The following is a 17,672-nucleotide window of genomic DNA, read 5'->3' as shown; positions in this document are numbered from 1 at the left end:
TTGTTTTTAGAGTAAAATTCAACTGCAGCACAAAACAGGAATCTGTCTTATTATCCCATGAAAAACTCATGGAATAATTTATGAATATACTTATTAAAGTATTCTCAAATACTTTACAATCTTAACTTCCTGACTTTTTTTATGAATGTAAAAGTTATTTGGATGATCCATATTCTCTGACATCCTTCATTTAGGAGAAAAGAAATTTACAAAATAAAGCTAGTTTGATAAAATACCAATTTTACATGTTGTAAAAACATACAATCACTAGGTGGCAGTATTAGACTAATAGATTCAAGATAGTATTTACATTGTGTTACCTACATTTTAACAGCTGCTCTGTCAGAATAAAAATGCAAATGTGATTTTTCTGCCCAAATCCATTCTCTTACATCATCTGGCACAAAATATGTTACAGTGACTCCCAAAATCTTTAAAAAAAAATACTGAATAACTTGTCTCTTTCAACATTTTATTTGTTCAGAACAGTTTCATTATTCCAGGTTGTAAAGAAATCTCAATGCACAGCCAGTGGAGTACTTCAACGCCATCTGTACATTACAATTACCTGCTGAGGGCTTAAAGCTGAGTCTGAAAAGAGACAAAGCAGGTCACTTCACTCAAAAAAAGACTGGTTTGGAAACAAAGTTAGCATCGCACTTCAAAATTCACATTAGTTAAATGTTTTGTCCAGACATCAAAATCTACATTCATTTATATAATAATACAATAACATTTTTGAAAATATGTTGATACAACTGCACAAGACAGCATTGCAGGTTGTAGCAGAACACATCAGTTATACAGCTTTAGACAGCAAAAGCTCTCCTGCTACATATTTATGATACATAATAGACCATGGACAAGTTTGACAGTTTGACAAAACATTAGATTTTTGCATATCATTTGATATTTGCAGGCACAGTCAGCAGCAGTGATTACCTCTCATTTTAACCACCTCAGGGAAAAAAAAAAAAAAACACAGTATTGCAGAAATTAATTTGTAACGGTTGTATCTGAAGATGTTGACATAAAGATAATGTTTTTTTTAATGATTCATTCAAAGTATATAAATTGCACTTGTCCTACCAGGGAAAAACTCAAACACACACAGGTGCTTCTTTAAGATTAGCAAAGACTCCAGTGTCTAGTCAACAACCATTCAATACCTTGTTAGTTCAAACGGCAGAGTTAAACTGTTAAGTGAAAATACCTGAATGTTATACTGTGTATCAATATGCTATATAGATTAATGTTTTAATTTGGGTTTTATATTGTTTCTTCACATTTAGGTCCATCTACCTTGTTTTAAATAAAAATTAAAGTGCTTAAAAGCTGTATTAAACTATAGGATATGAATATATCAGTTATTATCTTGTACACTTGAAACGTGTTTTATAAATAATTTATATTAAATATAGATTTATCTGATAGAAGAATAAAAATTATGCTTTAAGGCATTGCTGAGGGAATGAGGATGGGCACTACCGGCTATTTGTCAGATTTCTCCACTTGCTTCCCGCTCTCTGGTTTTTCCTGAAGGTTGTAGTCTTCCAAAATGGCCTGTGCTGTGTGTTTGCCAGTCCTTTTTACCACAGCTTTGATCCCCAGGTTGTCAATGTTGAAGGCAGTGATACCGACATTAATGGCAGAATTGACAGCGTGGTCTGTGGCTTGTCCTGCTGCTGCCCCGTACCTTCATCAGAAGCAGATTGGGTGAGAGGTCAGAGCAAGAGGCGGGAGACAGAGGATTTGGGGAGAATTAATTAATATGCAGTGTAAGATTTGCAAAGATGCCATGCTGTATGTGAATTTCCCCCATGCAAGGGCACAATCTTAAATTAAGAAATGTATGACAGCCAGAATCTGAATTGTAATCATTTTCCCACTCATTCCAATATTAAAAACAACCAGATGGGAAAGTTTATTTATGGCTCATCCACTAAATTAAATACCTGATAGATCAAGGTACTTCACTTAATGGTTGAAGTTTTATCGCTAAAATTATATTTTCTCACGACATATAGCATAGTATCGCCCAACCCTATTTAAATCAATAATCAACTATATTGCATATTTTTCATCATTGGAAGATGTGTCCCAGTATGTGTAGATTTAAAATCAGGCAGGACAGAAATGTTGCTCATTGTGATATTTCCATTAGAAACACTTGGAGAAATCAGTGAAAGCAGCACCATCATGTGAAATACCACGCAGGGAAGGGCAGTGAAAAGCTTTGTGCAAGTGGAAAGAAAAGGAAAAAAAAAAAAGTCATGCTTGTGATTAGTGGTGTGAAGTGTTAAATAGCTGTGTATAATTAAGAAAAATTACACTGCTTCTCATTAGGCGGGTCAAAGATGTTTTGTAGACCCCTAAATCTGCAAAGCAAATTCAAGAGGAAAATGAGTGAGTGCACGTTTGGCTTTGATCGCACAATGAAAGAGGTCATTTGCAACATACACGTCAATAACCTGTCCAGCAAGCAGTGTTGAGCACAAAACTAAAATGTTGTATATTACAGCAAGTGACAGTGGTCAGGCAAGTAATTTAAACCAGGAAGGAAGACTTACTTGTGCTTTACGGTGGTGACGGTCTCTGAGGCTACACTCGTAGTGATGTTCTTTGCTGCTACCTCCAAACCAGTCCACATGGTTGCGAATCCTGGGCAAATACACAAAACACAAAGCATGTTAGCACATTTCAGTATTTTTCTTATAATCAACCTTCTCTTGGAGAATATCAAGTGTAGATAAACTCTACCTTGCACTCCACTGGCAGCCACCACCATGGCTCCATCTATGTTGGAACGCCCATCCTTGTCTTTCTTCATGGACTCTGGGATCAGCTTGCCTCCATGCTTTTTCACGTGTGGAGCCAACTCCCGCCCCACACAGCCAGCGACGGTACACACCCCGTCCACTGCAGCAACACAGCATCACTCAGTTAGAGGTCCACTGCCAAATAACCACACAAGGTCAGTAAAATATGCTGACTGAAGTTGACTTGGTCACCTAGAAACTGGCTGACTTTGACAGCTCCCCCCGTGGCCTGCTTGGCGACATGGAGGCCTTTGGTGACTGTGGGGCTGACTTGGGTGGGTTTGTCCTCTGGAGTGATGTGTTCTCTGAGTTTAGACGCCCCTTTGTGAATGGCTTTGCCTGTGAACTCAGCGCCTTTCACCAGACCCCAGCTTAACCAGGACGCACCTAAAAGGACAACGGGATCACACAAGGTTAATCACGGTGGCTGCTGATCTATAGGCATGAACCATGTCTTTCTAAACTAATAACTAACAAACTAAAGCATAAGGCTATTCAAGTTTGAGGAGACACCATGACCTCACCTGTCAGGATCCCATTTGCCACCTTTTCACTCCACTCGGGCAGAGCTTTATCCTCCTCCTCGGTCGGCGCTGGCACAGTCTCCTCAGGTGTAGCGATGGACACTTTCTGACTGAGATTAATGGTGTCTGCAGCTTCATCTGAATCCTGATCAAACAAACACATTGGTTAGCTACTGAGAGATGAAGACAGACAATGTGGGCTAGAAATAAACTACTTGTCAGTCAAAATTTGTCTGCTTCTTTGTGCAAGCTGTACACATCTCCGTTCAGATGCTCGTTTCCAAGTAACCCCCCTCCCTCCCAAAAATTCCCCCAAAGCTCCTCTCATTATTCTGTGCTTCTCTTCACAATGCACCATTTGTCTGCCAGAAAGAGAGCGTCATTTTAAAATGTCTTTGTCAGTCAGTCGTAAAACAGTCTCCCTTTGTGCTGAAAACCTCAACTCTTCTACTTGACCCAAAAATGAGAACAACGCAAAAGTGCCTACTTGCTGATAGGGAATCACATCCATCAGAGCAGATAACTAGCTTTACTGCATACATCAGAAATGACCTTGTTTGGCTTCGATCTGAGCCAGCATCTCCATCTCCATCATGGCTGAACTGGCACTTGTCTTTCCGCTGAAGCTGTGAGGTTGTTCTAGCTGCTGCAGATAAGAGCATTATAACTGATTAATTCTCCTCACCTGCCTGTCTAAAATCCCCACAATGCTGAGGCAGGGGTAACTTGGGGAAGTGTGCCAGCTCAGAAGTAACTAGGAGTGGAGTGCCGTGCCAGGCCAAAACAATGAAAGAGTTTGGAACCCTCTGCAGACTGAAGGCACTGTGTAAGCAGCTGCTATGATCTTTTTCATTGGAGGAACAGATTTAATATGTGCAGTCTTTCCTGTGCCTGCATAATTTGTTTAGAAAAGGGTGAAGGGTGGTTGTGGACTGCAAGACAGCAGTGAAATCACAGGCTAAGGTTTGCAACATTTTGCACTTTCAACTGCATTTCAACACAGAACTTAGAAACACAACGTGTACTCAAAGCTGATTTGTTGCAGCTCAAGCTAAGTTGTTCTAGATTTCCAGAAATATAATGGATTAATCAGACTCATGAAGTGGGATTTCATCTTTTAAAGAATAAACTAAATAAAGATGCAACTGCCTTCATATGCCTATAACTACCAGTAGCTGCACAGCGTTCCCAATTCACAGTCTCATTTGCCTAAAAATAGCTGTGCCCCCCACTGGCACAAGAGGATTTTTCAAAAGGCAATATTTAACGATTCTTTGGGGACTTAAAATACTTGTAAACATGTAAACATATTTTGATGGGAAAGCAGTAAAAATATGTCAGAGAATGACTTCCCTGAGCCTTTGGTCAGTGAGAAAAACAGCACAAATGTCATTACGCTTCAGATGATCTGTAAAGATATATATTCAAATGCATAGACCCCATATGCAAAACTTGTGTTTTGTTGTCGCAGATCTGACCGCACAGCAGCACTCACCTGAACCCTGAGATCTGTCATCTGGGACAGTAGGTCCTTAAACAGTTCTCTGTCTACGGCAGGCAGCTCAGAGGACAACACCACCCCCACATAATAGCCTGGAGCTGGCGCCATCATGTCCGGAAACATAAACACACCAGTGTTACACAGCAGCACTGGAGAGTCCATAGCCATGAGAGGGTACAGCCAGTCGCACACCTGCCAGGAAGCAAAAGTTAAGAGAAATAAACAATACTGGAAATCTGATGATAGGTCGGTGTGTGATGTCATGATGATGAGTATCAGCGCAAACAGAGTAAAATGAGGAGTGAATTTACACAGAAGTCAAATGTAACGGGGGAAAAGAGGTCTGCTAAGGCATTTTGCTAATTTACAGGTTTTTCCAAATGTAACCTTGAAATGACGAGTCTGACATGTCTGATGGAGATTCTGATTGGTGCGACACAGTGAACCGCCTGATAGAAGACGACCCAGAGGACACTGTCTCCCTGTGACTGCTGCATGTCTAACAGGATTAAAGGGCATAACAGTGTTAAGCAGGATTTAGATAATTACTTGCACTCATGTGAATCACTGATGTCACCCACTGGCAATAGCACCTGGGAAATTCCCCAATGAAGAGTCAAATTTCAGTCTTATGACCCACTAGTGTCAATGCATTGGCTGTTTTAACAGACAGCAGGGCAAAATGAAATGCTATAACATGATGGGTTGGATCATTTAGATAAAGACAGATAACAAATGTGATATGTCAATAGCTTTGTGTAATTTCTAATCTTATCACCGGCTGGGGACAAAGTAACAGTGCAAAATGTGGACTCATTTGTGTCTGTGCCTTTCATTGACTAAATTACATCAGGTCGGCAGAAGAAAAATACAGGTTATGTTTTTGTGGTGGTACAGATTCACTATGCTCAATATTCCTGAACCGTTTGATAGTAGAATAATCTAACGCTCAAAAAAGAAAAAGGACTGAACCCCCTGTTGTGCAGAATACTGTCACAGCTGCCAGTCTGTCCATGTTCAGGTTTTCTTTAGTAGAGAATTTTAACGCAGGAGCTTTGCTGAATCTTTATATCATAAAACTTAACCCCCATCAAGTAAAAATACCTCTTTCATAAATTGCATGTATTGGTGAAAACACAGCCAGATGATGCTCTATTTGATCACTTGGCCATTAACAGTACACTCTACTTTACTAACAAGATTCTGTGAGCGTGTCTGCTGTGACGATAGAAAAGAGAGGATGCTGACCGCAGACAGACAATGTTGAGGAAAAATAGTGTCAGTGTTACAGATCAGCTAGTTTCTCTGTTTAGGCGACGTTCACCTGAATGGATTGGTGGGTGCCAGTAGTGATGGCAGACATCTGGAAACAGGAGCGTAACATTTACCTCACTGACTGGTGTTTAAGAAAAAACTGAAAAAGATAAACCTAATTAATGTAGGTTTCATTGAAGCTGCTGTGTTTGACTGTTCAAGTGTTCACTACTTTCTGGTATTTCACTGTGTATTTTGCACACCATAATGTCAAGGAAAAAAAAAAAAAAAAAAAAACACAAAACAGTTCCTTTATAATTTAAATTAAGATATATCTTAACACCATTTTCCCATATAGAGAGCTGTAATATGATCCAGGGCCTATCCAGTGTTTCCTATGTATAAAGGACAATTTAAATCACAACCAGTCTATGGTCGCACCAACCCTTAGATGTTGCATATGTTTAAAGTTATTTCCCTGTCAAAACATAAATTAATGCTCAATAGATCATGACTGAGGTGCCATCTTTGCCAAATTTCAGGGAAATAATGATACTAATCTGGGATTTCCCAGGTGGATGACATCACATGCATAAATCCAGTGGGATTAGGGCCGTGAGTCAACAACGCTCACATGATCACATACACAGGATGAGGGACAGAGATCATTAACGAGCCTATCTGGGCCCGCTGATGACTCACAGTCAAAGAGCTATTGATGAGCCGAGCAAACAACTTACAAAATCAGGTGAAAGGGCACGAGTTAGACTAAACAGAACTGGTGACACTGCAGTGATGACATTTCACTTGCACTCATTTCATCACCTGGGCACAAGAGTGGCTTCTCTAGTCCTTTCAAGCGTTATAGTAGAGAGTGTTTTAGTGTGCTTAAACATCCGGGGTAAAATGTTTATTTTGTCTTACCTGCAGAAACGCTGGCGGCCGATTGGGCGTTCTGCCAGAGTTATCACTGGTAAACTTCACCAGCCGCAGGTAGCCGGGGTACGATGGAGCGCTCACTTGACCTTCAGGTGTGACAAAGAATATCTGCACACCATGAGGGATGTAGAGCAGCTCCTCTCCCTCTTCGCCCATACTCTGGGGAGACGGTGTCGAGTTAGATGTGCGACTGTAGAACTCATCCCCAACCAGCGACATCTCCCCTGCATCTGTTCCATATGAAATAGATAGGTGGCCATCAGCTGCCTGAGGGGAGTAAGCTGGAGGCTGTTCGGCTGGAACCACAGGCTGTTTGGTAGGGGAAAGAGGAAGACCGGCACTACTGCATGCAGGCGTGCCTCCTACAGCTCCTGCTGCATGGCCATTAGCAGAGAGTGGGTTTGGTGGAGCTGGCCGCTCCGGCTTCTCTTTGGTGGGGAGTTTTGGGTAGAGACGTTCTGCGGACACGTCTGTGGCAGCGGGGCCAGACACACTTGCAGTGCTCAGGGTGGGAGCAGATCCAAGGTCAGGGCTGGTCTCTAGTATGGCAAGGCGAGTGGTGATGTTGTTCAGCGTCTCCTGCATCTTCTGCTGCATCTGTCTGGCTGATTCCCAGGAGCTGCCGACACACTCCTCTCCCTGTGAAGGCACACTGATGGCCCTGAGAAGGTGCTGTCGCCCTCGCTTGTAGAGCTCCAGGGCCTGAGCCTTGTCTCCAGCTTCGTCCACTGTCAGCCCTTCATTGATGCACTCAAAGGCTCTCTCATAGCCATCTTTGATCACTTGAAGTCTGGCATTGTCGAACGCATCTTGTTTAGCTTTCTCCATCCCCTCTGAAACAAGACTTACAATTAGCTTTATCTACAATTAGCTTTGTTCATTCAAACATGGGCTGAGTCTGAGCACAGCATAATAAGGCAGATTGTCTCCTTAGCTTGAATCTGACTCATCACAAATACGTCACGTAACTTTAAGCCATCATCATTATTCAGCTTACTGGAGCTTACTTACTTAACATAGGCTCCAGTCTTAAGATCACCGTATCCACAACCAGAAGTCATGTCTTACCACTCAAAAAACAAGCGGCCTGAGCAATTGAAATGACTAGGCTGTCTGGCTCCAACTAAGTGGTTTACTTGGTGTAAAAGAGGTCGCTAAGTAGGCTCCAACAGGCTAAAGTTGATGATAAAGTTACACGGACTAACAACTGACAGACAACAGCTACCGTCTCCGTCCACCCGAGTCCAGCCATCTTTTCACTGTACCAACAACAACACAAATCAAACGCTGACGCTGAAAAGCGTTTTGACATGAAATGATTAGTACTGGCAACTTAGCATTAGCTCCTTCATTAGCTAACGGTGTCCACGCTTACCTGAGTGAGAGTGAAACCGACAAACAGCTTAATTAGCCAGTTAGCTATCTTGCAGCTAACGTTACGTGTGCTTGTCAAATAAGGGTTTGCTTCAGTCCGCCGCTGTCTTCCTGGCTAAAGTTGTGGTCTGTTGGTAGACGGCTCCCTTATGCAGGGCAGTGATCATACACTGACTATTTGCCACAGTATTGACCTAAAGAAAAGAGTCGTGACAGGATGTTTCGATGCTTCGCTTCAAAGTAACAAAATAACGCCTCCTCCACGGGCTCGTATTTTGATTTTATTTTGAAAGCCGTTACCGGAAGCGTATGGGTGCCACCATGTGCCGTCGAGCGAATTTGACTAATTACATTTGTTTCAGTTTGTGACTGTGATCAATAGGGGTCAGTAAAATACCAGTAAAAAGAATCACGTCTTTTTACTGCCATCTCATGGTCACAGTGCGGAACTGATACAAATTATGGTCAAATCAACGTCAATGCGGAAGTGATCGCATGTGGCCGCTTCCTGTGTGTTCTTTCAGAATACAGTGATCAAACGAAAGCATTCAGAAGCTAATTAAAACACGACTGTCTCTTTTTTTGTCCACCGGTTGCCCACCTTTACTGTGCTTAGTGTAACGTGTTTCCTGTGTGTTTCAAGTGGCTAAAAAGACGGGAACCACAGCGCATTAAATTAATCAAATTAGCATCGATGCAGACATAACTGCATGCTGACATCTGGGTAAATGCTTCAAAAATGGAATATTAAAACAATACCAAGCCCTACAGCCCACAGATGCCTTCATGGATGTGTCACTTTGATAGCTTTCAGTTAGTATGTGATGGTGGAGTCAGACACAGGACTATGTTTCTGCGGTACCAGAGCACTGATGGACTGAGTCCTTATGTTTCGAACAATTTGCACTTCCGGTAACGGTGGCATCACAAGAAGTAATATTTGGACCATAACGAGTTTTGGGTTTCTCCAACGAGGAACTACAACATTAAATTAGTCAAAGTAACGTCAATGTAAAGATATCAGCAAACCACTACATTTCCGGTAGGTTCTTTCAAAATACATTGACCAAACTAAAGTGATCAGAAATTGACAGAATTATGATGACATCATTATATTAATTGGTATCTATGTCTAAATGTCCAGCTCAATCCTTATGTTTAAGTGGCTGTAATGGTACAAGTATTTTTCATTAATGTATTCAAAATACCACTGATGATAAACCACAAGAAGACAATCCAGCTGCTGAGTAAGCTGTATTCCCACATGATTTCTTGGGGCAAACCCAAAAACTAGCATGATTAATTTGTTCAGGAATCACTTTAATGCAATATGTGACCTTTACTGACCACCCACAGCAGGGATCTGCAATTAGGGCTCTGACTAATGAGATAAGCCCAGAAAAAGCATTGCTCAGAGAGCGGAAAATGGCCACTTCACTCATAAATTTGATACACACAATGTGGCTGTTTGATGATGTTTCCACTGTTTAGACAATTGTTGCCACATAATTAACAAATTGTGAATGATGGTTCGTTTGAAAAATAGTTGAGAGTGGGGCAGACGAGACATGTACTCCTTTTGTGTTTTCTTCTTTTTCAAAATTCTTTGGAAAATTCAGAGGTATTGTAGCATGTGTGAGCACGTTGCCAAGCACAATAAAAAGTGGTCAGAATTGATCAATTGATTTTTTTTGCCATAAATTTGGAGAACAAAGCAGTCACGCTGGACCCAGACTCATACATATGTACTGGACAGTTTACTAAAAAGTTCACAGCTTGAACTTGGAGATTGAACAAGATAAGAAACTTCTGAAACGACAGATATTGGATATATGCACGTTTTTCTACATTTGTAATGTTACTGTTGTTGCAACATCTACAGACTAGCTGAGAAATCCTTGAACTGGTACTTAACCACTGTTACGTGTGTAAAAACTGATGAAGTCAAACATGACATGATGTTACTGTAGCACATTCAAAAAGTATGATAATGTGACCATTTAATTTTCCATGAAGCTCTAAACATAATGTCTGCCATAATGTAATAGAAAGTATAGCTAGAAAAGGCCTCCCTAAATACTGGTGTTGGTTAAATGTAAATGAGATCACTCATCTCCAATCGAAAATGATGCTGCATTGTTAAGATATCTATAAGTCTCTGTGAGCCCTGTGGGGATGGAAATTCTATAGAGCAGCTTGTAGTTTTGTTGAAAGTGTCTATCGTTACTGCTATCATATTCTGTATTCAGATGAGGGTTGAATGGTAAAGGAGTGCTGATAAGTGAGGACTATTATCTGCAGAGGGCACCAAATCCTGTCTAAATTTAAAGACCTGACACAGAAGTGGAGAAAAACAGAGTGGTGTTTATACTGCTGTGGGTTCAACTTCATCAAAACTTTTTATAGCCCTCATAATTTAAGCATTTTGTCCCAGCATGGAAATGATTAGGTCTGCAGCTTGGTATAAATGTGCCACTAATGACCATTAAATTGCTTATTTTAAGCATATGGACATTAAACAGCAGAGACTAGAGACATTAAAATGCAGATCAATGGATAATTAACCAAGAAGTCACTTTTTCACATTCTTTCATGTTGCTATTTTATTATTCTGACTGCCGCCAGTTTCTGCATGAGTCCAGATCGCTGCCGTGAACCTAAAGAAACGCATATGATAAACATCAGTCTCACCAGTTTGACAGATTCCCAGCATACATGCTGCTCAGATACCACTGCTCAGGGACCAGACTGGACACGCTCTTCACACATATGGAGGTAATAAAGTGTGGCTTCACCTCAACTTCATATCCTCTTTAAGTATGTCATACCCAATGACATTTTTGTTTTTGGTCACATACAATGCACACTCACTTAAAAAGAATTGAAACTCTTGTCCTTGAAATTTTGATGCATATCATTTTGTTAATTACTATGTTTTCTGCTGCGCATATTATCGCAAATTTGGCCAAAGTATGGAAAAGAGATGATTCTGCTTTGAATACATTCACATTAAATACAGTACACAGTACTTTAACCTATTTATACTTCTGTATATTTTCTGCATTTTGTTATGTGGCTTTAGTCCATGCACAATATATGGATTTTTATGCATCTCATATATGTATGATATTTTACCAAATTACTCATCACAGGAGGTGAGTGCATCAGAGTTGCACTGAGTATACTGCAAATATATCGCATGTCTACATATTGTCAACTGTTTTGCCAGATGAAACCACATAAAGAAGTTGTAAATGTACTGTTTCTATTAGTGGGTGCAACTAAAACAGGCTGGTGAGACGCAGTGATCATCTTTTGTTCATGTTGGTTCACATGTGCGTAACGTATGGAAGGCTGGCTTGTTTTTGATCTGTACAATCATGAATGTGGTTTGGTTGGAGCAATATTTTTTGCCTGCAAAACAAATCAACATAGAGTTGTATGGATTATTCTCACTACACAGGGTAAAGCTATGGTGGAGATAGAATGACCATCTGTTATTGTATTCCTTCAACAGTTCCCACAAGCAGAAGCCACATTACAATTGAATCTAACGTAAAACAGCCTTTTAGCATTCTTTGTAAAGGATGAGCGGGGAGCAGAGGAATCATAACACAATGATGAATGTGTGATGATGAACCAGCCAACACTCAAATGATACGCACCTGCTTGGTGAAGGAAAAATAAGAAGCAAAATACATTTCATAACACTTTATTGGCTCCATTGATCCTCAGTGATTCAAGTAATTTCAATTCTGTAAATTGTATTTCCACGGAAATTTCAATTCTGAGAGTAAACATGTAATTAAATGACTATAAATGTAAATAATTTATTGATGGAAGAATTCAGTGGATGAAACCAGACACGAGCCTTTAATGAATTTATGGCTCGGCTCATTTTTACGGCCTGCTCTGTGGCTCTCGTAAACACTTCTATTATAATGCTCATTTTTCTCCATTCATACAAATTAGTTCATAAAACTGTTTTGCCCCAGTTTCTCCTGGCCTGACCTCTTATTGTCCTAGACTGCTGGTCTTCGTTTTAATCACTGTGCACATCAAAGCACACCATTACATTTAATGATCAGCCAGTTATTTGTCACAGACCTGTTTTTTTGTTCTTTGTGCCAGACTTCATTATTTCAGCTACGGATGCAATCGTGGTAATAATTTATTGCTGTCTTTTATATGGGGCTCCACACTTCACTTGTTCCAACTTATTGTATATAACATGACTATGTGATGCTTTATGTTTATGGAGAAAATAATGGTCAAAAGTGATTGATGATGATGTCACCTAATGATACGTCTCTATGTCTGGTATGTCTTTGAAATTAGGACAGGGTAGAGGTCAGTAGAAATGAGCAACACCTTTTGGCCCTGAAATCCAGTTAATAGTTTTCTCAGGTATTTACCTCACCTGTGTAAACCAGCTGCAGCTTGTATGCCAAAAACAGGAGCTCTTCCTAGATTTACTGAACTGCCAAAACACAACATTGCTGACACGTTTATCAGTTGATCTGTTGCAAATAGACCATAATAAGTGTAACTTTTTGGTTCAAGCATGCAGGGACAGCATCTTGTCTGTCCCTGCACCAAACCACAAATTACACGGCTCTAATATCAGCCTTTGCTAGGCAGTTGTGTGTAATTTGAACCATAAATAAAGATTTCTTACAACTAATGTCAATGAGAACAGTACTATTTTAAATGAAATTATGCTTTCCTTTAGTCCTTGCATCAACCGCAGCATGTGAAGATAGCTTACATTTAGATTCACTTATTTATTGTTACCTGGGTAAGTCCCTTAAATGAACTAATAACAAAACAAAGAATCGACATCACTATGATAGTAATTAATTAGACACAGCAAGCGCTTACATCTACAGATGATGGAATTAATATATGCTGTCACCATATGCATATGTTCTATCAACCATTTAATGAAAAATCTTAAATGCTGGTGACACTAAATGTGTAATTCATTGATTTATTAAAGATAGATTTATTAAAGGATGATGAATGAACTATACCATAACTACAGACAGAAGCAGATGGAAGGTATGCAACCGCCACAAAGGGGAAAAACAGATGATTTTGGTAATGCTAGTGTCAAAACTCGTGTTGTCCTTCTTCTCCTACTGAAGCTGCAAAAAACAATGCTGACAAAAACGGAGCAGCTGTGTCCTGTGTCCTACATTTTGTTATTGCACACATGCAATAAAACACATATGAATTAATACAGTCCCTTACAGACATCAGACCCATCAGTCACAGTTTCCCCTCAGCCCTCCACTGAGGCTCATTACATGGTAAGTTATTGTCCCCACAGTGCATAGAGCATATACTGGCTACAATATGTCTCTTGTTCAGGCACCAAAAATGTGGTTTGGTTTACAGACCAGTGTTACAAGCAGGAGTTCACACTAACTGTTCAAATTCATCTTGATTAAACGAAAATTCCAGTAACTGTTTCATAACCTTTCTTATGTAGCAGCTACAAAATAACTGGAGAAACTAAGGCAGGATGCAATTATTAGGATATAAATAATTCTTTGTGTGAAAATTGTTCAAAGCGGTAGACTATCAGACTGCTGTTTGTAAGGCTATAGTTAGGGCTCAGTTCTTATGTGTCGCCTCAGGTAAACATCTTTTAACTTTAGATTCTGAAAAATCTGAAGACTCCATTAATCACAAGTGCACACTGATGGGAATTGACAGATTGGTGTTAGATCACATCAGTCAGTCTCTTGAGGTTGGTTTATGAAATGTAGGACACAATAAATTGGTATGAAAAGTTTAGATGTATTGATTCTATCCTCTTTCTTTTTAAAAAAAATGTCTTTGTACTTAGTTTATCCTCTCATCAGTTACAGGAGATTGATTTTTAAGAATCATTTCTTTTTTTTCTAATAGTGGATAAAGAAAACAGGACTGGATCACAGTTCCTTGTAAACTTGTCTCTGCCTTGCAATTTATGAGGAGAGAGATCCTGTTCTTTTGTGTCTCCAAGAAGCTGCAGAGTCTTGTGCTATCATCCTCGGGGTGAAACAAGGCTCTAATATTTGGAAAAACACTCAGCCCCCATTTTGACTGCTGTGTTCATTTGAAAGTGTGTTTAATATGGAATTGGGTGCAGCTAATGTAAAGCAGTCTTATACTAGGAGTGATTAAGCATAACATGAAGGTAAACGTTGAAGTACTGGCTCACAGTAAAAAAAAATGAAAAAAACATGAAAAAAATAAAGTTTCTTCAATAAATCACTCAGCTGTTGAAGAGTTATTAGCTTCACCAGAGGCTATAGTAAATCCTACCTGCATCTGACAGCACTGCATGTACAAGCACTGTACCTCAGGAGAACTGACTGAGATAACTGACGTCATTTGCACTGAACTATGGTATGTTTCCCATAAACTTCAACTCACTGAGGTTGTTGGGCCTGGACATAATTTAAGGTTAAGACATTTCCCTCTGTAAAAACCCAAAATCCAATATATTAAAGCTCAGTTTGCCCCCTGTTTCTTCTTGTTCCTGCGTTCTTACATTTCTAATTACATAAAAAATGCTGAGGGGAGTAGCGCTTTCAGTTTTGGGTGTTGTATCGTATCCATGTGGTTGTGGATTACTCTCAGGCTAAAGCTCATTCAGTAGTTTTGCTGTAATAGAATTGTGGCTATATTCATTTAGATAAGATCTGTCTTTTTTTTTGCCAGAACTGGAACAGTACATCAAAACATGTTTGTACTATTCTGATCACCCATTTGGAAGCAAATAATATCCTTGCTCCACATAGAATATGCTTCTGATTAAAGTTCTGTCTTTGTCATGTTTGATAGTCACGGCTATGGTCACAATGTCAAGTATCTTGCCATATCTGCAAGCTGAATGTCAACTGAACTTAAAGTCATTGACCATATCTGTAGGATATCAAGTAGATGAGCCACACTAATGACAAAGACAGAGATGGAAGACTCACAAACACATGCAAACATCATCGGTGCGCTTTCACAAGACTGTAAAATATCATTGGCAGGAAAGTGCGGGAGGAAAGCCAAGCATATTGGGTCTAATACATCAACATCAGGACAGCCAACAACTGATCTAAGAGACAGAAAAATAAGGAACTCATCAAGTGTTGTGCTAGAATTAGATTTTAAAGATCTGTGGTAAACTCTATTTAGATGCAAGCATAATTTGATCATCAATTGTATAAAATAACCTTTTTTTAAAAAATGCTGAATAAAATGTGGAATTCAGAGAACCCATTAATGGGGGTAAATGACTGAAATCAATGGAGAGAGTCCAAGCATTCACACGAGAGGATGCATCCCTGAGAGAGAAAAGATACTGTAAAAGTCATTTAGAGTTTCTAAAGTGAGAGCTGAAAAACAGCAAGATTAATGACCTGCAGTGGTAAGATGAAATACATTGTAATAACGATGTTTAGAATAGTATCAGAGATGTGTGTTTTTGCCACCATCACACAGTAAATTTGATACATAGACCAAAACAACATCAGAGAAAAAATTTTGTCAAACAAACTCCAGTTAAATTAATTAATTACTTGTGTAGGATAACCCACAATGAAGCTAAGAAGCAAACAAAAATGTTGCAGTACAGTAACAGTCACTACTTGGCCCAATACACCATGAATTCCAGTGCTACTGGCTAAAGTGTGGAAAATGGAGATGTGTTCAGCATGCCAGCACAGATAGAGAAATTTCATCTAGGCCATATTGTGATATTATCTCAAGGCTACAACTGAAACAATCAATTCTCATTTTAGGGTTTGGAAAACTTGTCATTTAAGAATGTAATAAATTCTGAGTAATGATGTGTAAATAACCTGGCAGCAGTTGGTATTAAGCTGTAATTCAGTCTATACCCCACGACCCTGGCCGACCACTGTAAACATAAACTTTTTTTAGATCCCATGACATTATCTTTTTAGCTGTTATATGTTCAGCGCTCATGTGGTGCTAGGACTCCACAGCCTCACAAACTCACTCAGAATGATCGATGTACAGAGTTTGACATTAGAAGGCTGTTTTCAAATTGATCTGCCGAAGGGGGAAAGTCTCTCTGTCTCTCACCTTGAATTTGAGTTTAATGCGTGTACGTACGTGCAGGATTCTGTGACATCACAATCATCCTTGGCAGTCAGTCACGGTTCATGCAGCTTACACAAGTGTGGTGTGCAAAGTGTCCAAAGAAGGCACACTGGAGACGTCTTGTAACCAGCAGTTGAACCTTTCCAAAAGTCACAGGTTCTATATTTTGCTGTTTGAACTCACCACTCACACACACGTCAGTTCCTACGGACTACACCATTGCATCACATGGGAAATTGAAACTATCTTGAACTCTAGCTTGACACATCCAGTTTCTTCGGAGAGTCTTAAAATAAACTTCAGGGGTTTAAACCACGGTTTAAAATATGAATATGTAATTATAGGCTAGGTAAGACATGACTTTGATGAAACTTATTTTTCTATTTAAATGAAATTCATGCTGCACATGAAAAACCTGGTTCTTCCATTTAGTGTTTTTTTTTCTTCCTGTGAAAAGAACTTAAGTGGCTTTTCTTACAACAATTCCTTGTCTTCTGAAAAAAAAATTGAGGATTCCATTAGTTAGCTACCTAAAATATTATATTGTTCTGATGTTTTTGTGTAACTATGAACATTGTCTATCTGCAGTGATGAGGAAACATCCTGAGCCCAGTCTCAGACTATCATGCTACCACTGGCAGGACACAGAGGAAACAGCAGACTGGAAATCTGGACCATGAATGCACAGGGAATCCCATCTACGTGGCTCATGGCTCCCAGAAACCGCTGGAGGAGGGGAGGGGGAGAATTGTTGGCCATCTGATCTTGAAAGAAAAGAATGAAATATTGCCTTCCCACTCCTGTGTGTAGCAGCACGAACAAAGCTTGTGTATATAGCCTGTAATGAACAATAATTACACTGTGAATCTGTGCACGAATGGCACACGCGGCGGATAGTTTTCAGCACGACTCCCCAAGGTAACATAGTTCAGACTTTCCCTCACTCCTGTGCAGAGCTGTGCTGTGCAGAGCTGTGTTCTTAATTTCATTTTGATGCATTGTTACTGTACAAAAAACTGAATACTTGGATTCCACTGAAAATAAGTAGTCACACGGGAGATGTACTTTACAACTGGTTTGGGTCACAGAACAAAGAATTAAGTAGTAACTTTGTTAAAAGAGCGCTCTAGCTTCCACGAAGTTGGGGGA

At 39.7% G+C, this 17,672-nt stretch overlaps 1 protein-coding gene across 3 annotated transcripts; it reads right to left on the bottom strand.

Annotated features, from left to right (window-relative positions):
* Positions 1–458: 458 nt before the first annotated feature.
* spartb (spartin b) lies at positions 459–8,694 on the bottom strand. 3 transcript variants are annotated; one of them, XM_071496566.1, is made up of 9 exons: positions 8,049–8,284; positions 7,023–7,870; positions 4,839–5,036; positions 3,344–3,488; positions 3,012–3,206; positions 2,761–2,919; positions 2,571–2,661; positions 2,332–2,378; positions 459–1,696 (listed from the first exon to the last, which is right to left on the bottom strand). In XM_071496566.1, exons 1-9 carry the CDS (start codon positions 8,053–8,055, stop codon positions 1,590–1,592), a joined length of 1,797 nt encoding a protein of 598 aa, XP_071352667.1. In that variant the 5' UTR covers positions 8,056–8,284; the 3' UTR covers positions 459–1,589. The 3 variants fall into 3 exon arrangements, with proteins under 3 accessions (XP_071352667.1, XP_071352666.1, XP_071352665.1); XM_071496565.1 differs by lacking the exons at positions 2,332–2,378; positions 8,049–8,284 and adding an exon at positions 8,413–8,694; XM_071496564.1 differs by lacking the exon at positions 2,332–2,378 and having other exon boundaries at positions 8,049–8,277.
* Positions 8,695–17,672: the final 8,978 nt, after the last annotated feature.

The sequence above is a fragment of the Trachinotus anak genome, unplaced genomic scaffold (assembly GCF_046630095.1).
Source record: "Trachinotus anak isolate AG129_WGS33_773 ecotype Australia unplaced genomic scaffold, CSIRO_AGI_Tana_v1 ptg000014l, whole genome shotgun sequence".
Taxonomy (NCBI): domain Eukaryota; kingdom Metazoa; phylum Chordata; class Actinopteri; order Carangiformes; family Carangidae; genus Trachinotus; species Trachinotus anak.
The sequence above is the reverse complement of the archived record's forward strand: the minus strand, read 5'-3'. Positions and strand labels throughout refer to the sequence as shown.

Coding starts and splice junctions, on each gene's coding strand:
- spartb (XM_071496564.1), bottom strand. Junction 5,037..7,022: donor GGCCGCCAGCGTTTCTGCAG/GTAAGACAAAAT, acceptor GCTTCCTGGCAG/GTGTGCGACTGGCTGTACCC. Junction 1,697..2,570: donor GTCACCACCGTAAAGCACAA/GTAAGTCTTCCT, acceptor CTTCTGATGAAG/GTACGGGGCAGCAGCAGGAC.